Source organism: Apodemus sylvaticus, chromosome 2 (assembly GCF_947179515.1).
Source record: "Apodemus sylvaticus chromosome 2, mApoSyl1.1, whole genome shotgun sequence".
Taxonomy (NCBI): domain Eukaryota; kingdom Metazoa; phylum Chordata; class Mammalia; order Rodentia; family Muridae; genus Apodemus; species Apodemus sylvaticus.
In genome coordinates this window covers 172,501,620-172,524,166 of record NC_067473.1, presented here as the reverse complement: position 1 = coordinate 172,524,166, position 22,547 = coordinate 172,501,620, and the positions used below count along the sequence as shown (strand labels likewise).

At 44.3% G+C, this 22,547-nt stretch overlaps 2 protein-coding genes across 15 annotated transcripts in view; both read right to left on the bottom strand.

Annotated features, from left to right (window-relative positions):
- The window catches only part of Apold1 (apolipoprotein L domain containing 1), a 53,020-nt gene extending 39,455 nt beyond the window's left edge, over nt 1-13,565 (bottom strand). For 2 of the 13 annotated variants that reach the window (XR_007976739.1, XR_007976738.1), the window contains exons 1-2: nt 13,280-13,475; nt 6,396-6,450 (exon numbers count right to left, since the gene is read on the bottom strand). The gene's annotated coding sequence lies outside the window, so the exon portion shown is untranslated. Of the gene's footprint in view, nt 1-305; nt 411-6,395; nt 6,451-13,279 lie in introns of all 13 variants that reach the window. The other 11 variants (XR_007976743.1, XR_007976742.1, XR_007976737.1 and 8 more) reach the window with 10 other exon arrangements.
- A 3,512-nt stretch (nt 13,566-17,077) lies between these two features.
- On the bottom strand, nt 17,078-22,210 carry Cdkn1b (cyclin dependent kinase inhibitor 1B). Of its 2 annotated transcripts, XM_052175125.1 has the most exons (4): nt 22,048-22,210; nt 21,198-21,711; nt 20,526-20,653; nt 17,078-18,374 (listed from the first exon to the last, which is right to left on the bottom strand). In XM_052175125.1, exons 2-3 carry the CDS (start codon nt 21,670-21,672, stop codon nt 20,535-20,537), a joined length of 594 nt encoding a protein of 197 aa, XP_052031085.1. In that variant the 5' UTR covers nt 21,673-21,711; nt 22,048-22,210; the 3' UTR covers nt 17,078-18,374; nt 20,526-20,534. The 2 variants fall into 2 exon arrangements, with proteins under 2 accessions (XP_052031085.1, XP_052031084.1); XM_052175124.1 differs by having other exon boundaries at nt 21,198-22,209.
- Between the last annotated feature and the right edge of the window lie 337 nt (nt 22,211-22,547).

Sequence of the window (22,547 nt, the reverse complement as noted above, 5' to 3'; positions counted from 1 at the left end):
CAGAATTCTGGGTACACGAGGTCACCCACCCAATCTTTCCATTTACAGATGAGAGAATTCTAATTTGTAATTTCCTGCAGGGATATTAGACAAGATGACTTATAGGTTCCTTCTGGCCACGGTCCCGGGATTCCTATTTCCACCGACACAGCTCAGGTTATTTTCCATGAAAGCTAAATTCCTAATCCGTGGCCACAAACTACATATTCACAGGAGTCAGAGGAAAAACAATAGTACCTTCGTGCAGGATGAGCAGTGAATCTTTAGGAGCATATTAGAAAAGGTAGATCATGTGACAGTATTACCTGATGGCTTAGAAGAGCCAAACGTGGCTCTATTTTGCAGCCATACTCGAGTCAGGCTGTAATCTCCAACATGACTAGTGCATTGTGCTCATAGGCTCCAGTCTGCTGGGGGAGGTGGACAGGAAAGTAATTACTACAGAGAATTAGGCAAGCGTTCTGAAGGGTAAACAGTAGGAAGGGGCCTCAGAGCTTCAGTTTTATGCTCTGACGGTTTGAGGTCTTGAACAATGGTGTTTAGCTGAGCAAAGAAGTAGGAAATAAAATCTAAAATCCTCCTCCAGGGCAAACTGTGTCAGCAATAAATAAAATACTACCAAAAGAAACCCACAAAAACAAAACAAAAATGAAAACAAAAAACACACCAGAGACTTTAAAAAAATTCCATCCCCAAGATCCAGGTATGATGACGCACTCCTTTAATCCCAGCACAGGAAAGGTAGAGGAACATGGTGGGGGGGGAGGGGGAGGAGGGATCAGGAATTCAAGGTCATCTGTGACTCTGTGGCCAGTTTGAAGCTAGTCTGTACTATGGCAAGACTTTGGATTTATTTTGTTTGTTTGTTTGTTTTCTAAGACAGGGTTTCTCTGTATAGCCCTGGATGTCCTGGAACTCACTCTGTAGACCAGGCTGGCCTCGAACTCAGAAACTCACCTGCCTCTGCCTCCCAGAGCACTGGGATTACAGGCGTGTGCCACCACCGCCCAGCTTGGCAAGATTTTAATAGTTAATGCTGTCAATTTGAGAGCCATTGATAGCTCGGAGAGATAATATACTAGCTACCAAGCCTGGCCTCCTGAGTTTGATCCCTGCCCCTCACACACACACTCTGAAGGAGAGAATTGACTCCTGAAAGTTGGCCTCTGACCTCTCTGTGCACACACACAGATACACAAATGAATGCTTAAAAAGTATACACAAAACTGGGAGTAATCATACGTGCCTTTACTCGCAGTACTCAGGAGGCAGAGGTAAATGGATCTCTGTGAGTTCAAGGCTATCTTAGTTTACATAGAGAGTTTCTGGACAGCCAGAGACAAGTAGAGATTTTGTCCAGACAGACAGACAGACAGACAGATAGCATTTGTATATACATGCACACATATATGCACTGCCAATTAGACAAGATCTAGAATTACTTTGTCATGGTTTATTTCCTGTTGCTGTGATAAAATACCCTGACTAAAGCAACTGGGAGGAGAAATGGGTTTATTTTTAGCTCACAGTTCCAAGCTATAAACATTCATAAAAGAGAAGTCACAAAGGCAAGAGGCTGAGTCTGCTGGCCACATTTCATCTAGTCAGAAACAGACAACGATGAAGGCTTGCACACTAGTGCACAGCTCAGTGTCTTTAGTCTTACAAGGCCCAAGATCTTCTTCTGCCTAGAGAATTGTGCCTTGTTTTCCCAAACCAATTAACATATAAAATAATTACCCAGAGGCATGCCCAGTGGCCCAGCTCCCAGGAGGTTCTAGAGTCTGCCACTGTTGACTATTAAGAGGAACAATTGAACACCTTAGAGATACTTTGTTTCTGGGCACAGCTGTGATAGAGTTTCAAGACTGAGCTCATTGGCATGAGAAGAGCCACCTGTTATGTAACAATTTCCACCAAGATTGAAACATTCCATCTTGCAGGGAAGCTCTTTAAGCAGGGAAATAAACAACTCAAGAAGGCTCCAGGAAGTCCCTGAAGCTGACAAAATTCACTGTGTGCCCCTCCCTGCCAGAATAAGCAATAAAAGCTGAGATTCCCTCTCAGAAAAGCTCAGCTGAACTGCAAGGACTCTCAGGCAAGCAAAGCCGGCAAGAAAGACTCTGAGACCAGACCAGCTACTTAGAAGAAGCAGAAACTGAGCTGGGAGAGGTTTAGACCAAGGAGGCAATTGAGCTGCTTGCAGGCTCCACAGTGAGCTTCAGGTTCCCAGCTCTGCGAGCTGTCACCTGTAGTGGTGATGCAGCTGTCTTTTAGTCATTTCTCCTCCTGTAAGTAACTCCTCACCCTCATTCCTGTAGGTGATCCCAGTAAAACTAAGCAAGTTGGACTTTGGCGGTATGTGTATTTTGGTCTGTCATAGGTTTCCTATCCGGGGTGAGTAATGTGTGTGTTGCATTTCTCCTGAAAAAGTTTGGTCATACAACACAATCTTAAATATGAGTGGCACTGGTCTCATGGAGGACCTGAGTCCCAGATTAAGCAAAAAAGGAAAAAGTAATTTGAAGACCATTATTCATCTCCCTCTCTGTGTTTCCTGACTACAGAAGCATGGCTTCTACCTGCTGCCTCCTGTCCCTGCTGCCACCTACTATACTCATCCAAGTGGGGTAGCATCCCCTATTTTCAGTGACTGCCCTGTAAGATCTATGACTCGGAGCAGTGCTTCCCTGCCCCTCAAAAGGAAGTCTGCAAGAGATGTCAATGTCTGGACAACCAGGGCTCTGAGCTGTGACACCAAAGCAGGAAGCAACAGGTGAAAGCTTGCACTTAAAAGAGTCAGAGGGCTGCTCCCAGCAAAAGACACATGCATGTCACCTGAGCCCGTGTAAAGGGAAACACCTGGGAATGTGTCAGACAGAATCACTCCCCAGGAAGAGTATATTAGCAGCATCAAAGTTGACTCAGTCACTCCAGATCAGAGAATGCCCCAGCTCCAGATACTAAGAGAAACTCAATGAAGAACAGGCAAGACCTGAGGTTGGCGCATCAGCAGAGAAGCTTGGGATAAAGAGAAAAGAAAAGAAGACAGAGCTGCAGAACCCAGGTGATGGAGCCAAGAAGTCTGTCTAGGGGCAAAGTGGCGTGAAAAGAATGTGCTTGAGGCATAGAGGATGGAATGAGATTCCCCAGCCTCCTGCAGCAGAGAGGAAAACAAGAAAATAAAGTGCTGAAAGGAAGGAGTATCCAGAGACTCGGATGTTGGGTGTTTGCGATGAAGAGAAATTGGAGCCACCTTGATGATGAACCTCAGCCAAGAATACCTCAAGGTACAAAAAAATTCAAAGGATGAAAACACTGTATAGACCAAGAAATTAAGAACAAGAAGCCAACAGGAGAGGAAAACATGTAGTAAAGACATTGAAAAAGGACAATTTGGCTTAGTGATAAATTCCAGTGTGATCTTCACCTCCAGTGTAAAGGGGAACTGTAAATAATGCTGCCCATATCTAAGGAAGGAAGGAAGGAAGCTTCTAGCTTTCCTGGCTGTGCTCTCTTCAAACTCCGATGGAGATCAAGACAGGGCTCCTCATTAGGGATCTCAGAGCAATTTAAATGTTTTGCAGTGGACAGGCAGAAGTCATGCTGTCTGTCCAGCACAATAAAGCTCTGAGTGTTTTTTTGTTTTGTTTTGGTTTGTTTGTTTGTTTTGTTTTTTAAAATGATTCAGCCTTTGAAGAGGGAGAAAGAAGGCCCTCAGCCTCTCACCCTGAAGCGTGGTGAGAGCTAGGAGCTGTGCAGCAGAAAGAACAGAAAGGATCTGGGCAGAGCCAGGTCAGTTTCAAGGCAGGAAAGGTTCTGGGAGCAGATAATAGTGGCCTATAACTATAATCCAAGCACTTGAGGCTGAGGCAGGAGAATTGCTACTACTTCAAAAGTCTCAGAGAGAGAGAGCGAGAGAGAGAGAGAGATTAATTAACTTCTTAGGTACCCTTGTAGGCCAGTGGTTCTCAACATTCCTAATGTTGCAACCATTTAATACAGTTCCTCTTGTTGTGCTGATCCCAACAATAAAATTATTTTTGTTGCTACTTTATAAGTGTAATTTTGTTACTGTTATGAATTGTAATGTAAATATTTTTTGGAGATAGAAGTTTGCCAAAGGGGCTGTGAACCACAGATTGAGAACCACTCTTCTAGACAATTTTGAGCATATTTATGAGCCCTCATTTTTTCACAAGAATGTTTCATTCTATAAATATTACTCTTGCTTTTTGCCTTCATATAAGAGGGCCAAGTTCTCCTACTAACAAATCCGAACTACTCAAGGTGAGCTTCGTGGCCTTGGTTTTCCCCATTGCTGGAGACTGAATCTACAGGCAAGCACTCCCTGAGTGAAGCTTTGCCCCAACCCTCTCTGGCTAGAAAATGGCTCAGTGGTTGAGCGCGTCCTGATCTTATGGAGGATCCAGAGTTTTGTTCTAGCACATTCATGTCAAGTGGCTCCCGACCACTGCAAACCCCAGCTCCCAGAGATCTGCCAGGTCTTGTGAGGAAGCTGGGACTGGCCTCAAAGACTTGGCCATCCCCTGTCTCAGCCTCCTAAGCAGAAGGACTGCAAGCTTGAAGCACGGTACCCAGGATCAAATGTTTTCTTCAGCTACTTTTTTGTTTCAAAGTAAAAACTTAAAACAATTTAAGACCATTCTAGAAAATACACATAACTGATGATTCCCCAAAAGTAAATTTGTAAAAAGGAATAACAAAATAAAGAATATACATTTTAAACCAACATTATATAAGAATGTATATGTGTGTATGAGTATATATGTATGTATATTTGTGTGTATGTATATATATGTATGTGGCATGTATATGTATGTTTATATATGTGTGTGTAGTATATATGTATACATATGTACATATGTTTACATATGTAGTGTTTATGTTGTGTGGTGCTTATGTATGTGGTATATATGTATTGTGTATATGTGTGAGGGTATATATATAACTATCTGTGTGGTGTATATATATATATATATATATATATATATATATATATGTATGTATGTATGTGGTGTGTATATATGTGTGTTGGTAGAAAGTATTGAATATTTTTCCCAAGTGTTATATCACCTACCACCAACAACTGCATAACAGTCTCTTTCTGTGACATTTAAATTTCATGCAGTGGTCCACACCTGGATTTCACTCCTGGGACACCATTTTTTTGTGTGTGTTATTGTTTTGTTTTGTTTTTTTAAAGCTCCTTGAAACTTTTAAGGGAATACAGTTTGAAGGAAAATCGAGACTAGGCTGATGAGTTGGGAGACCCAGATGCTGGCATCATACAGAATCAAAAGCAGGTGTATGTGAGGCAGCTGCCCTGCGCACAAGGCCATCTGTGGGTTTCTAGAGTAAAGCAGGTGATGCCACTAAGCTAAGGCTTAGATATTTTGAGGACAGAGATCATAAACTGACTCAGATATTCACAGCACAGTTTCCTTGCTTCCTTGGTTACCAGTGAAGAAAGTCAGTCAGCCTTGGAGGGTAGTAACAGTGAAATTCAAGAACCGCCATGTTTGTTTCCGGGTGATGCTATTTCTGACTCAGTTTACCTAAACTTTATGGATGTGTGTGTGTGTGTGTGTGTGCATGTGTGTGCGTGCGTGTGTATTTCTTGTTAGTTGTGGGTTTTTTGTTTTGCTTTGTTTTGTTTTGAATTTGTTTGGTTTTTGTTGTTTTGGTTTGGGGGCTGGTTTTTATTTCATTTTGATGGCTGTGAAGCCAGACAGGGCCTTATGGATACTGGCCTCTAACTTGATGTTGCAGAAGCTGGCCTGTACATAATCCTCCTGCCTCTGTCTCTGGAGTTCCAGGATTGCTAGCAAGCACAGTCACAGATATCAGTGATTTTCCTATTCTTGTTTGAGCCAGGATCTCACTGTGGAGCCAAGGCTGTCTCAAATTCATCATTCTTCTGCCTCAGTCTCCCAAGTGTTGAGATTACAAGCAGGTACACCTACTATCAGCTAATAAATTACTACTTTGATACAAGGGTCATAACCTTACTTTTCTACTTCAATATTGTCTTTGTATGTGGGTGAGTTACTCATTACTACAAATAAACCTAAAATAAAGGCCATTCCAGAAATCATTAGAGATGGGATTAAATCCAACAAATGCCATTTAAAAACAAAACAACAACAACAAAACTGCTTTAATCTTACTTTAAAAAAAGCAAACATAAAATTACCACTTCAGCCATTTTGTGGTAATTTAATTCTGTTTACTAAGTGTCAATTTTAAACATTTGTTTTCCAGCCAAGCATGATGGTGCATGCCTATAATTCTAGCACTTGGAAGGCTAAGGCAAGAAAATCACCTTGAATTCAGAGTGGACTTCAGAAACAAATAGCAGAAACAAAACTCACCTAGTTGAGAAGCCAGATGTGGCAGCCTACACCCGTGGTCCAAGCACTCTGGAGGCTGAGACAAGAGGGTCACAAGTTCAAAGTCAGTAGAGTGAATGGTAGGCTAGCCAAGGTTACATAGCAAGACCCATCTCAAAAAAAAAAATTAATTTACAATGTCAGCATAGTGTTGGTTGGGAAAAAAAGATCATTTGGAGAGCTATACTGTTTATATTATTTATAAATATGTAATTGCTGATATTTATTATAAACCAGCTATTGTGCTAAGTACTGCTCATATATTAAGTAGTCAGCTGGGTGGAGGCAGTGAGACAAGGGCTCACATAGCCCAAGCTGGCTCTAAACTGAATATATAGACAAGGATGACCTCAGTCTCCTGACCCTACCGTCTCCGCCTCCCCGGAGCCAGGGTAACAGATGCCAGTGCGACCACACTCAGCAGCCACTAGATATTTGTAATACCTTTATGAAAACAATATCTTTACTGTATAAACAAAGAAAGAAACTTTAAAAGACAAAATGGTTGCTTGAAGTTAGATGGCTGAGGCAGAGATTAGTAGTTTGAGGCATTCCTCAGCTACGTAAGACCCAATCTCAAAAAGAGTAAATGAAACTCAAACCCAGTCTGACCTCAGAGCTTGAAACCAAGCCACTTTACCACTTGTGTCGGAATGCCATGAACGTGTGAAATTCTTTTAGATAGAACACGAGCAAACGAATTTTCTAATAGTTCATATTTTTTATTTAGTTTTAAATACTTAGTTTCTTTTTTAATATGTATTTTTTAAGTATGTATACATTCCTGAATCTATGTGAGGATATGCGCGAGTGTGAACAGAGGTTTCTGAAGAGGCCAGGAGAGGGCCTGGTACTGGGTTTACAGGAGGCTGTGAACGTCCTGTGTTGAGTACTGGGAACTCAATTCTGGTCCTATGTAGCAGCAGTAAGTATTCTTAACCATTGAGTCATCCCTGTAGCCTCTGGGCACTTTCTTTCTTTCTTTCTTTCTTTCTTTCTTTCTTTCTTTCTTTCTTTCTTTCTTTCTCTTTCTTCCTTCCTTCCTTTCTTTTTTTTTGAGTGTTTGATTAAAAATACATAACGTGAATTTTATCATTTAAAAGTGTTTGAGCATACAGTTGAGTGGCATTTAATATATTCACATTGCTGGAACTGAGAGACGTCTCAGTAGTTAAGAGCATTTGTTGCTCTTACAGAGGACCCAAGTCTGGTTCCCAGCACCACATGGTGGCTTACAAACTTCAGTAAGTTCAATTCTAGGAGATCTAATGATCTCTCCTCATGCATGCAAACCACTCAGCCACTTAAAAATCTTTAGAAAAATATTTTTTTCATTCACACTACTGGTTTTTGTTTTGTTTGGTTTGGTTTTTTCGAGACAGGGTTTCTCTGTATAATCCTGGCTGTCCTGGAACTCACTCTATAGACCAGGCTGGCCTCGAACTCAGAAATCCACCTGCCTCTGCCTCCCAGAGTGCTGGGATTACAGGCGTGCGCCACCACTGCCCAGCCTCATTCACACTACTGTGAAAGCATGACCACTGTGTCTCTTTCTTCTTTTCTTCTTTCTTTTCTTTTCTTTCTTTCTTTCTTTCTTCCTTCCTTTCTTTCTTTCTTTCTTTCTTTTTTTGTTACTTTGCTTACGATACATTATACACTGAAAAAATTAAATTAATTTTATGTCATCAAATTTATTGATATTTCATTTTATGAATTTCATGGGGTTTTTTTTTCTTTAAATCACACTTAGAAATACCTTCTCCACTCTGAGATTTAAATTTTAAAAATTTTCAGGGGGCTTGGCAGATGGCTCAGTGAGTAAAATCCCTGAGAAAACAGGCAAGAGGATCTGAGTTCGGTCCCCAGAATCCCTGCAAAAGCACTGTCAACACGGGTGCTCTGGGTAAAGTTAGGCAGTGACCAGCCAGGCTAACTGAATTGCTGACACTCAGATTCAGTATGAGCCCCTGTCAAAGAAACACAAGTGGAAAGTTTGGATGGCAGTCACCTGACCTCAGTCTCTGGATACACACACACACACACACACACACACACTAACAAGTACATATACCACATGACAGGACACACAATTTCTTAAAAAACTCTTCCAGGCTTCTTTGTATATATTTATGATTTTATATTTTTCTAATTTATTTTCTTTTAATTTTTAAATAATTTATTCTCTCTCTCTCTCTCTCTCTCTCTCTGTGTGTGTGTGTGTGTGTGTGTGTGTGAGTGAGAGAGAGAGAGAGAGAGAGAGAGAGATGATACAAGTAGAAGACAGAAATTAACTCTGTGAGGTTGGGGTTGGTTCTCTCCTCCTACCTGGACACGGAGTTTCTGCTGAGCAAGCGTCTTTACCAGCTCGGCTACTCTACCCAGCCCTGCTACTCTACCCAGCCCTGCTACTCTACCCAGCCCTGCAACTCTACCCAGCCCTCTACTACAGCCTTTCTAATTCTTCAAGAATTTTCCTAGTGAAAAACATTAGAGAAGGATTCCATTCTATTATTGCTGTTATTTGGTGCTGGGGCATCAAACCCAGAGCCCTGAGCATGCTGACAAATACTGACAATCATTCTGCCATTACTGCCGGGCTCTCTCTCTCTCTCTCTCTCTCTCTGTCTCTCTGTGTGTGTCTCTCTCTTTCCCCTCTTTCCCTCCTCTCTCCCACTTTCCCTCTCTCTGTCTTTCTCTGTCTCTCTCTCTTTTTCAAAACGCATGTAGCTATCATGCAGCCTGGGCTGGCCTCTACCTCACTGCAAAGCTGAGGCTGGCCTCGAACTCCTTCCTTATCCTCCTGGCTCTGCCTCCACGGTGCTAGAACCACAGGTGTGTGGCTCACCTCTGCCTGCTCCTGTCATTTCTTTAAAGCCAACAACAATTAAAAATCAGAAATTTTAAATTCATACCAGAGAAAAGAAGCTGGGAAAATTCTGGAAAGGGGAGAGAAACAGAGCAAAAGAAGTCATCGGAGGATTAGTCTCACCAGAAATGAAACCATAATCTGCATTCTTAAAAATAATATGGCCCTGGGTACATCAGAGACTGAAGGACTGTGGGAGTTGGGAGAGGATAGGAGGGACGAACATTGAAAGAGGAGGTAGAGGACATAGCTCCGTGACAGAGCATTTGCCTAGCATGCACAAGACTTTGGGTTGGCTCTCTAGCTCCTGGGGGTTGTGGGGGAGGATACAAGGTAATCAAAGTTTATAAGGAGGAAATTGTAAAGGAATTAATGAGAGTTATCATCTTTTTCATGGTGAATGTTCCTGTCCTAGAAACAGTTCCCTTTCTCATGGGTCCAGGTCACCTATTGGAGACCCTACCCTAGACTGAGGATTTCACTTCTTCCCACCACCCTCTCATCCCTTAAATTAGCATCAGTAAACATGACCTGTTCGAACTTCAGTGTTTGTTTCTTTAATTATTCCTAACACACCAGACTTCCCTGTCTCTCCTCACAGAACAGGAGAGCTATGGGGGTCAAGTCTGATTTCATCAGTCTGCCAGTCATGTGTTGCTGATCACAGGGACATCTTCTGACCAATGTGTTGTTACTGTTGTGTGTGACCCCGGAGAAGCTGACTCCAGGAGCCCCACTGCACAGCTAGACTTCAGGATAGGGTAGGCTGCAGCTCCTAGACTGCACTCTGAACAGCTTGTTCTAGATTGGATACTTTAAGTGAGTGTAACAATAATATTTGTGTATCCAAACATCTAAGCCCAGAAAAAGTAAAAAATATTGTATAAAATAGCTTATCCAGTGTATAAAATACAGTAAAAACATAGCAGAAAAGATACAAAACGGAAGCTGGTGTGGCAGTGTCTGCCTGTAATGCCAGGACTAGAGAGGCAGACAGGAAGACCAAGTTTAAGGCCTCTCAACTACATAGTGAGTTTGAGGGTCACTCGGCTGTCTCAAAACAAACAAACACAGATATAAAATGCTGTAACTGCATAGGACTTGTCCCCAGACTAGTACGTGCATGTTTGAGAATTGCCCTGGGGAAATGAATGAGTAACAGAAAGGAAGATGTGGAGACCACTGCTACACGATCACCGTGGGCTTTCTACAGTGGACAACTGGACTAAACATCATCTATTTTAAACAATTTTTTTCTTAGATAATAAATTAACTTCTACAATATACTGAGGTGTTTTTTTTTATAACATTAACTTTTTTACTTTTTTATTTTTGCTATGTAATCCAGGCTGCCCTCAGACTCACTGTGTAGCCAAGAAGACATTGAGTTTCACCTAGTACTTCTAGGGCTAGGATAACCGGCCTGCAAATTATGCTTGCCTTTAAAACAAAACAACAACAACAAAAACCCACTTGTAATAACAACTACCTTAAAACACATTGTACAAATATTTTAAAATTATTTTCCTTAGAATCCGTGAGATCATTTTCGTTTGTTGTTTGGTTGCTGTTTTGTTTCGTTTTGGGATAGTCTCATATAGGACAGTCTGTCTGGCCTCTTAATTTGCTGTGTAGCTGAAGATGACCTTGAATTTCTGATCCTGCCTCTCTGCCTCTGCCTTCTGAGATTATAGGCATGCACCAGGTTTATGTAGAGCTGGTGATCACAACTGGGGCCTGCTCACGAATTTCTGATCCTCCTGCCTCTGCCTCTGCCTCTGCCTCTGCCTTCTGAGCACTGGGATTATAGGCATGCACCAGGTTTATGTGAGCTGGGGATCACAGCTGGGGTGTGCTCGTGCTAGCCAGGCACTCTACCAACTGGGCTATATTCCCATTCCTTCTATTTTATTTACTTAAAAAATGTTTTTTTTTGTCACTGTTCAAAACAAAGTTCCAAACACATATGTTAGCCCAGTACGGTCTAGCTTATCATTACCCGAGCCATGTGTGGTGGTGTACAACTGTCATTCAAGCTCATGGGAGGCAGAAGAAGGAAGACTACTTGAAGTTGCAGGTGTAGCTACACCTTATGTTCAAGGCCAGCCTAAGACCCACTCCATTTTAGTATGCTCGCCTACCATGCACAAGGTTCTGGCTGCTATCCAGGCAGTGAGAGAGGTAATCGTACAACATCTACCTTTTATCCTGTCTTCCTGGAAGGTAAAAGTTAGGGGTGGTGACATGCTTAGAATTGCTGTCTCCTTTGATGACTCTGAAGGATCAGAGACCAAAAAAAAGAACTCTTTTACAGGTAATTTATTATTATCACGTATTGTACATAATTAGACAGCTGTGCTCTTACACAGTCGGCAGCACACTCAACTAGTCTGTGCCAGTAACACCACAAACGTGTGAATAGTGCACAGTGCTATGATATTTGAAGACGCAGTGCTTTTTCTGCTCCGTTCTTGTGTCTTGGACCACTGTCAGCAACGCATACCCCGATTACTTGGCTCCAACCTAGTGCCCACGCATGCCCACTTGGAGGCAGAGGCCATCACTGGCGTCTCTTACAGCCCTCCGTCTTTTAGCTAGAATGGCTGGTCACTCAGAAGCCAGGAATCTACTTCTCTCTGTCCACTCACCAGCTCTGGGATTAAAAATGTGCACTGCTAGTGCTGGCGTTTTATCTAAATTCTGGGATTCCAAATTAATAGTCCCATCTAGTTAGGAGATTAAGCCACAGACCCATCAAGTTCAAAACCAGCTTGAACTGGAGGGTGGGCGAGGGAGGGAGAGCCATTATTAGTAGCAATGCATTTATTTTTGACCTGGAACTCATAGAGATCCATCTGCCACTGCCTCGTGAGTGCTGCGATTAAAGTTGTACACCACCATGTCCACTTCTGTTTGCACAGTTGTTGGTATATTCTAGGTAGGGAGGGTTATGTGCGGCCCAGGCTGACTGCAAAGTTTCTAAGTATCCAAAGCCGGCCTTGAACTCCTGATCCTCCCGCCCCCATCTACCAAATGTTCAGATTACAGGTGTGCTCCACCATGCCAAGCCCAAGTTTCAAAACACATTTGCATAGTCGTGTGCCAACTGAATCTTATCTATAATACCCCTGTCTGGGGACCATCCAAATCCCTGCTTGATTCACACTCAAGATGAAGACCTATTTCCGAGACTAGCTTCCTCCTTATAGAAACCTGTTTTTCCTTATGAACTGCCCACTCTGATCAGGCGTGCCCTTGGAAAAGCAGGGCTGAGCCTAGAGAACAGCTGAGACATGTTGGTTTATCATGGGGTCACAGAGCCTACTGGGCTGGGAGAGGTAAGGTCCAGAACGGGATGGCTAAAAACTAAGACCATGCTATACTGGTTTAGGAACTGTTGGAGGCCAAGGTTAGGCATCTAGCTAAAACAGACTGAAGGAGACAGCAGGAGAATTTTTTTAAGGGAAGAAAAAAAAGCAAAAGGGTGGGAAAAAGGTATGCAGATGAGACTTCCCTGATAAAAAGAGAGGCTGATTTAGGACTACTATTTAATTAGTATAACATTTTAAAAGCTTTGCAGCAAAGAAAAGCATAGTTGGATCCTAATTAATAAAGTCATCACTTGTATTAGACCTGTTCTACTAATTGAATCCTCCTAAATATTAATTACTCTTTCCAATGAGTTTCCTGACCCAGAAATCAAAAGAACTTTATGTCCACTCCTCATCCTCAAGCCCCCCCCCAAAAAAAACAAACCCAAAATCAAAAAACCTGAGAGAGAGACGGTTGGTTTTTTTTGCCTTTCAGCTTAAAAAAAAGGGAGCAAATGACACCAACTGCCTTTGTCCTGAGGGATTTTGACATTCTAACCCCTAAAATAACCCCTCTTTTGCTCTATATAGAGTCTATAACCCCACCTTGTATTTGGTTGGTTTATTTCTATGATGGGTAAATACTCTTTTCTAGGATATCGAACTGCTCCCGCCCTCTCCAAATCTACCTTTCCAAGACAAGAGGAAGGTGCGTCCTCGTCGGGTTCCCGCCTGTACCTTCCTAGTACCTCTGGCCAGCAGCCTGTGTGCCCGTGTTCCCTGGACATCCGTGAATGTTTGGTGCTACATCTCTACCCAAGCCGAAGCTTCCCGCCTGCACTCTGTCAACGGCACTTGCGGGCGGGGGTTGGGGGGGGCAAATTTGGAACAGAAAGCTCCACCCATCCTTCTCCCTACTGCCTGCAACCAAACCAGCTAAAACACCCCACCTCAGACTCCCCCAACTAAGTCTCATCACATGATCTACCGTACTGTAAAAAAATTTTTTAACGAGAAAACAAGCATCCAAAAAAAAAAAAAAAAAAATTCAAACTGCAGGCGCGAGCCAATGGGGAAGCAGGGGAAGGTGGGCGGGGGAAGCGCGGCGGGCTGGGCGGGGACCCGCGGACCTGTGGACCGGAGGATTCGTAAAACGCAGCAGGCGCACGGTTTAGGTTTTTTTTTTTTTTCTTCCAAAACTAAGTTAAGAGTGAGGCTCCGCCTGCAGCTGCAGCCTCTCAGATCCACCTTAAATCTTCAGTGGACTCGGTGCAGGGGTCAGTGGGCGCAGCCAATGCCAATCAAGTTTACAACCACCAGCTCGGGACGAGGGGGGGGGGCAGTTGGGGGGGGGGAGAGAGAGAGAGAGAGAGAGAGAGAGAGAGAGAGAGAGAGAGAGAGAGAGAGAGAGAGAGAGAGAGAGAGAGAGACTTCAACTTCTCGCTTCATATGCACACATCACACACGCGCACACGCAAACACACGTACGCACGCACATGCACACGCACACGCACACAAAGGGAAGGAGGTGGCGAGAAACCGGCGCTCCGCGGCCAAGGAACTGTTTGCAAACGCTTCTATCTAAGCTCACTGGCCGCGGCCTGGACGCGCTTCCCGCGTCCCGACCCGAGCGCCATGATGGTGGCTGCGGTTCTCAGCCCGGGTTCTGGAGGGGGAGCCGCAAATGATGCAATCCCCCAGCCGGCGCCCGAACCGCGCGCCCTTCTCCCGGCCTTTTTATTAACGTTCCTTTTAGAGGCGCGTCGACGTTTCGCGCCCAAAGCATGGATGAGAGTTTTTGTTTTGTTTTGTTTTGTTTTTTAAGGTTTTCTATTTTCTGGTTCCTGACTCTGCTGAGTCCTTATGCATGACAAGTTTGGGACTTGGATGGAGGCCCGAGGGACTTGAGACTTGAGTTTACGTGGAAATAAGTGCACTTTCGGTTCTCCGGGATCCGCCTGTGGCTGACCCCACCCTGTTAGAACCCCACGCGAGGGAAATCAGAGAGACTACCCCAAAGGTTTCTAAGCAGGCTCAAGGGCCCTTTTACCCCTCAGCGTCGTTTGCAAGTTTTTTTTTTTTTTGCTTTATTATTATTATTTTTTTAGCCAAGAAGGGTGGGTGGCAGGAGTAGGGTGTGGCTCAGGTGAAAGATGGCAAATGAAAAAGAATCCATACTCTGAAAAACAGATCAGGGATCCTAAGTGGACTTCTAAACAAAACACCTTTTAGTCCAAAGTGCTAGAAGAGCAGTCGTGTTTTCTGGTGATGATGGTGTAATGGCGAACGAAGGCAGAGTTCCCTGACTCTTAGGAAAGGTCGCTCGGTGCGGCCAGGGCAGTGGGCACACAGTGGCCTGAAAGGCCGACTGCCTGCTCCCTCCCACTAGTGAATGACCATGGTCCCCCCCAGTCTAACCCATCACGCCCCCTCCCCAAATCCATATTTCCCGCAGTTCTTCCTTGCCGGGGTCTACGGTTCTGGACAGCTAAGGATGCAATGGTGGGGGGCACTTTGCAAGCAGGGTGAAGGCAGGGGCGATCCCCGAAAGCGGCAGTGGTTCTTCACAGTTCCGCGCGCCCTTAGCCGCCAGAGAGCCGGGAAGGCTTTCGAAATCCGCGGGGCTGCGGATCATTGGAGCCCTGCGGTAGGGGTGGGAGCGGGCTACTGCCCTGGAGGGTCCACGAACACCGGGAAATTGGTCCCTTCGGACAAGTCCCCAGAATTCAGTGGGCAGCGGGGTGACCTCTAGGGAGGGTCGTGGGCCTTCCATAGTGATTTTCTTCGTCTGGACGATCGATGGTGAGGAAGGAAGGTTTCTCAGAAGTAACCCAGCCCGGCTGCGCGGACAGAGGCGCGGCCGCTTTCTGCGGCCTGCGGGCGCCCGGGGCGCGGGAACTGCGCGCAGCCACCCTGGCAGTGCGGGACTTGCAAGTAGCCGGCGACATTAGAGACTTTTGGTCCCGAGACGCCAGCCAACCCCACCAGCAGCTGCCACAGCGAGCAGGCGGGATCGGGGCTGCGGGACAGTTGGGGAGACTACCGGCCCGTGACCAGGGTAGTGGGGTAGCCGGTAGCTGACGCCGGCGGCCGCAAACTCGCAAAGGGACGTTCGGGGCTGGCGCAGGAGTCCAAGTCCCGGGAAAAGGGCCATTTGAACCACCAGACTGTATGTGGAGGCTTGACACAGACCTTCGGAGGATGGAGGGCACAGTGACTTGGGCGGGGGGGTGCGTTCCTGTGGACGTGCCTGGGTGCGCAGAGAGCATCCACCTCTTCCCAGTCCCATTCCTAAAATGCAATCTCCCGAAATTCACATAAAAAATAAAAAAAAAAAAACCCATGAAAGGAAAATGAGGTCCGTGCAGCAACAGAGGTGTACCCCCAATTTGGATTGACTTTCTGACTCTTGATTCTCTTGCAAGCCACCCTTCATAGTATGTTTTAAAAAGAACCACAAAAACACCTTTAGTCTTTAATTAAAATACCTACTTGAAGGACTTGGCCCAGCGACCAAAAGATCTATTTTCCCATCCCCGCACAAGAAGAAAAACCAACTCTTGCTTTATTAAAAAAAAGAAAGAAAAACAAAAAACAAGTAAAAGAAAAAATACTAGAACTACCTTGTTTATAATCCCTTTTGGGTATGGTGATATAAATGGTAGTATTTCAATGAATAATTTAAACCCAAATTTGGATTTTTCACAATTTACCCATAAATTTTCTTATAATTAACTTTACACCTTAACCACATTTTTAAAATAAGGGTATTATTTAGAGAATTATATTTTATAAACCTGACTTTAAAAATGCCCTGTTTCTGTATTTAAGTAAAAAAAATATGCATCTCTGCTGGGCAGAGATATGAAGACACCAGATTGTTTTAGAGTTTTAACTATTTTTCGGGTGAATTTAACTATAATATAAATATTCAAAGCTTGACGAATTTGTGTATGACCAATTTCATTTAACAACAAGTGTGGAGAACCTTGGTTCTTAAGGACTTGTGTGTTGGGCTATTGTGGACAAGGCTGGTCCGGTGGGAGTCAGGACATTTTCATCCCTCACGCCACTTCAAAAGTGTAAATAGAGAATCTAGAGAAGTCGTTCCATCACTTTCATTTTCAGTACTGCAGATGTGTGATTAGACTACACTTATGTAAGGGTGTCCCCCCCCCCTTTGGTTCTCACACACTCATATCCTAGAAAACATAAATATTTTAACTAAATGGGGACTGCTGACAGTCTTACATGAAAATGTGGCTTTTCCTCTTCCCAGTTAAGTTTTGTCTACATGTACAGGACTAAGACAAAAATGACCACTAAGTCTATTCAGACTCCCACCTCCCTACCACCCCCTCCCCGAATAATCTGGCTGAAATGCAGGCCTACACTTTGTAGATGTTTTTCCCTTCCCGTTGTATCTGGAGCACGCCAGGCTGAGCACCCCAAGCTCAGTAAAGCACATGACAGTTGCACTCAATAAATAACTATGGAAGTTTTCTTTATTGATTGCTTGATGTGTAACAATAATTGGCATCTTTTTCACACATTACAAAAATTATACTTGGCTCAGTATGCAACCTTTTAAGCATAGCCGTATTATTTAACAAAGGGGTTGGGGGGAGCTAGTCTACCCAATACAGCATTTACAAATGCACAAAACATGCCACTTTGGCTTGTATATTGTCTAGATTAAAAAAAAATCTCTTTTTTAACATAAATAAGTTAGTATAATTTTCAGTGTCTTTACAGAGTTATATACACAGGCACACTTCAAAGTTTTTCTCATACACAGGCAATGAAGAAACACTGTTTAAAGATGTAGCATCCATTTCACTTACTCTATAAGTATCCTTTTTTCTTTTAAAAACAATTTTCCATGGGGGCAAATTAACAAGTAGGGTGAGAAACTTTGAATTAAAAATTATTTCATTATTTATGTAAAGTTACAGACTTCTAAAAATATCCAAGGATTTAGGATTATATTCACTGTGGAAAAAAAAACTAGGAAATTTTCTCAGCAAATATGATCTGAGATAGTCAATGCTAAGAATTCAGATTTCCCTATCACATCCAAGATTTTCGCCCAGTGTTACCTGGGATGATTACTGCTAAACAATTAACTGGTAAATTCCAATTTAGAAAAAAAACAAACAAAAAAACCCCCCCAAAACAAAAAACAAACAAACAAAAAAACTAAGCCATTTCTTGCTATATAACAGACTCTTCAGAACTCCCAAATGAGAATAAGCTTCAAATAAAAATAAATAGCGACTATCTGTAGCGATTATTCAAATTTTGATTATTTTAAAAATAAAGGATCCGTTCTTACAGAAAGGGACACTACATCTTTAAAGAAAGGAATTCAAACCCTTCCCCCCACCCAAGTTGCTTCTCTTTATGCAAGTCAAATATTTTTCTCCTTGCTACAAATTGAAGCAAGTTCTTCACCCCCCCCCCATGCTGATTCCTCAGCCCCACCCGCCCTCCCATCCCTAATGTTTATGTGCTACATAGTAAAAGATAAAAACTATATACACAGGTAGTACAATGAAGCAAATAAGGAAAAACCTAATTGCGCAATGCTACATCCAATGCTTTTAGAGGCAGATGGTTTATGAGTGCCTAAAATTTTTAGTGTTATTGTTTTTGCTTTCTCAGTGCTTATACAGGGTGTCCATTCAATGGAGTCAGCGATATGTATTTTAAATTTTTTCATGTATATCTTCCTTGCTTCATAAAGCAGTGATGTATCTAATAAACAAGGAAATATTCTTAATTCTGCAAAAGAAACAAAAGAATTAGGGAGAAGATGCTAGAGTAACATTGCTAAAGTACAGAAATTATTTTGTTACTATCTTAGTTAACAAACACTTCAGTGATGGTGGATAAATATAGGCACTAAAGGTCTGGAGACTATCGTTATCTTAGATACTATCTTCACTGGATTTCTGCTCTGCTTTGTGTGGTATTAGAGTCATGGTCCTTAACACATTGGCAACTCTGTGCAGCCCTCCCATGTCCCAGGGGACATTTGGAAATGTCTAAGAGACATTTCTGATTGTCACAGCTTCGGGAAGAAGATTGCTACTGGCATCTTGTGGGAGAGGCCAGAGATAATGCCAAACATTCTAAAATGTACAGGACTGCCTACCACAACAAAGAATAATTTGGCTCAAAATGTCAACAGTGCAGAGGTTGAGAAACCCGCTCTATAAAATCTGGGTCAAAGAGGGTGAGAAAGAAAAGAAATTCAGGAACCATAATACTTCAGAGTAGCATATTTTCCTAATCTTGAAAAATACCTGGAAATGCAATTATAAAAGCCCCCCACCCCCGCCCAAGTCTATGAATGCTTAAAAAAATTGTGATTTCTTAACTCATATGCAGCATATTTGCACGAGTGCTTTTAACTAGAGCCTTATGGCTGCTTGCTAATAAATGCCTCTCTATTATAACAGGCCAGGTAAAAGTCTAGGGGGCTCATCTGAAAAGCTAGGCCATAGGCCACACAGACCAACTAAAGCTACAGGTGTGATGGCTATGTAGAAAGAACTTCCATTCAATTTGCCCACTTTATAGAGGCTATATAATGGAAAGTGATTCTAATGGCCATTTCCCATCAGCTCTGAAAAAAAATGCTGTCTGTAGAAGGTATATCATGACGTTATGACTTATAAACACAACAAACTGGAACCCTATGAAATCTCTATATTCTTTCGTTTATTTTTTAAGTTTCAATAAATGAGGATCCGGAAAGTTCATAATAAACTGTTAAGATCCGATTTATGTGCTAGGTTATAAATGGGCTTTAGAAATAGAGACTGCTGATTTTGTTCATAAGGAGTTATATGCAGTCAGATCATATGAATAGTCAATCTATGTAAATTTAGGGGCTGGGTTACTCTAATTAGGCAAGTGGGCCGATGAGATTTCTGACACATGGAAAAATTCACACTTGTGCTGGACCTTCTCAGTTGGTCCTAAAATCTACTATCCATTTCCCCTGTAAACATCCAAACCCCAGCTCCATCGCAATTAGCATACGGTGCTGACATTGGAGGACTGCTTCCTGGAGTTGTTCATTTAACTTCTGCTTTGTAACCTCAGGGTTAAAATCAATTCTGTGGGAGCGATAATACTTCTGAACTTTCTAATTTTTTTTCTTTTTAGTATGAAGTTCTTTTCTCACTCTCCAAAATTTACCAGCATACAAGGAAAAGGCACAAATTAATTAAAAAAAAAAAAAAGTACCCGGAGGTGGTGGCACACGCCTTCTAATCCCAGCACTCTGGAGGCAGAGACAGACAGATATCTGTGAGTTTGAAGCCAGCCTGGTCTACAGAGCAATCTCCAGAGCAGCCAGGGCTGTTTGTTACACAGAGAAATCCTATCTGGGAGGGGGTGGAGGGAAACCAACCCCAAAACCAAAACAAAAGCAAAAGATAAAAAGAACCAAAGACACACGGTGGCCCTATTCACACGCCTAACCAAATGTGCACTATGGGTATCTAGTTTTTCTCTTTTAAGGTTTGCCATTTTTCTATGGTTCAAAATAGGTTATTGTCTCGAAACGAACCTCTGGGAAATGGGTCTCATGAAGTGAGACTGGAAAGGAAAATTGTCGTCCCCAGCCTAAGTTTTAGTGGGATATGACTTTCCCTATCCTTTCGGGCCTTGGTGGCAAGTACTTGCTTGGGACACTCATTCTGGTTCCATTTTAAGGTAAATATCTTGGAATACAAATACTGCATTACCTTTCCCTCAAGTGACTCCAGCCTTCCCCAGCGTTAATTTTTTGATCTAGGAAAGTACTTCCTCCTGGCAGGCAACTAATCTGCCAGCAGTCCAGGGGTCTGCGGCCCCCAGCCCCACCCCGGGGAGCGCAGCCCACTTAGGGTGTCAGTTTTGTGTTCTTCCTCATTAACCCACCGAAGCTGTTTACGTCTGGCGTCGAAGGCCGGGCTTCCTGGGCGTCTGCTCCACAGAGCCAGCGTTCGGGGAACCGTCTGAAACATTTTCTTCTGTTCTGTTGGCCCTTTTGTTTTGCGAAGAAGAATCTAAGAGGGGGGCAAGGGGAAATTTTTAAAAGAACACACACAAACCATCTTTATTGTCGAGAACAATGGCTGACAGAAGTTGGCCCAAGAGTCAAGGGATGAACAACCCACTACCTCCACCCACGACCCCAGGACCCGTCATCCCCAGTAGTCTCTAAGGACACAAAATGAAGTTGTTCCCACTAACACAAGGAGTATTCTACACCCCGCGTCTCCTTTTCTCCCCGTAGCCAAGGAGGAGGCAGTTGGTAAACATCCTAACTTTTGTCACATATCTACAGCTGGCTAGAGGGGAGGAACTGTGATGCGTTAGGCTGGGGAAGTTATCACATCTTACTATCTCCGGCTTCTGACTTCAAAATCATAAACAGGCCAAGCAGTCTGCTAGGGGATATTTCAAACCAAAGCTTCAAACAAGCTCTATCTCCCAGAACTAACGCAGAACACGCTGGAAAAAGCAAGTAAATAGGATCTAGCAAAGAGGCGCTACGGAGAAGGAGACACAGACAGACAGACAGACATTTTAAGTTTTCCAAAGAGTTACCGTCTGCAGAAGGTCGCTTCCTCATCCCTGGACACTGCTCCGCTAGCCCCGCCGGACTGTCTGACGAGTCAGGCATTTGGTCCACCAAATGCCGGTCCTCAGAGTTTGCCTGAGACCCAATTAAAGGCAGCGCCTGGCGGCTCCCGCTGACAGCCTGGCTCTCCTGCGCCAGCACCTTGCAGGCGCTCTTGGGGGGGCGCGGGGGTCTGTAGTAGAACTCGGGCAAGCTGCCCCTCTCCACCTCCTGCCACTCGTATCTGCCCTCCAGGGGCTTATGATTCTGAAAGTCGAAATTCCACTTGCGCTGACTCGCCTCTTCCATATCTCGGCAGTGCTTCTCCAAGTCCCGGGTTAGTTCTTCATGATTGACCGGGCCGAAGAGGTTTCTGCAGGCGGAAGGCTTGGGGTGCTCCGCTTGTCTGGCGTCCATCCGCTCCAGGCTCGGGCTCCCGTTAGACACTCTTACGTTTGACATCTTCCTCCCCGGGCGGGTGCGGACCACCGCCTCACCTCTCTCCGGAAAAAAAAAAAAATGAAATGAAATAAACAATAAAACCAAACAAAAGCGAAACGCCCCGGCCGCAGCGCAAAACCCTCTTCGAAGTTCTGCGACTGCACACAGACAGTCAAGTGGAGCAGAGCCAGGCGAGCGTCCGCCCGAGCCGCAGTAGCGCGCAGGTCTGGGGGAAGAGAGGCGCAGGGACGCCCCGGCCGCGCAGCTCGAGGCTTCAGTGATCAAGTGTACTGGAGGGCGGGGAAGGGAGGGGAGGAGGCAGGAGGAGGTGGCAAACAGTCGGAGCGTAGGCTGGGGCGAGCCCGTGGGTCCCGCGAACGCAGCCCCTCTCCAAACCTTGCCGCCGCGCGAGTCTCGGAGTCGCGAGTGAGTCGGGACAAGGGATGAGGGGGGAAAAACACCCCGAAAGCACGAGCCCCCCTCCTTTTTTAGTTGCCCAATATGGCGGTGGAAGGGAGGCTGACGAAGAAGAAGATGATTGACACTGCAAGTCTATTTAAACAGAGGAGGAGCTCCATTGGTCTCGACGCCGGGAGCCGCTCCGCCCAGGCTGGCGAGCGCGCTCTTAAGGTGGCCCCGGGCGCGGCGCCGCCGCCTCTCCGCGCTCCCGAGCGCGCCGCCTCCCCGTAGCGCCGCCAGGACATTGGCTGGTCGCGTGACTACTCGGAGGTGTACCACTGCCAACAAACCTGCTCTGGCTGGCCCCGGAGAAATTAAAAATAAGACAAACAAACTAGCCAAACGGCCGGAGAGCTGGGGAGGGGCCAGCGCGGCGGCCAGGCGGGGACCCGGGAATCTAGGTCCGGGCGCTGCAGAGCTGCACTGGCAGGCGCGCC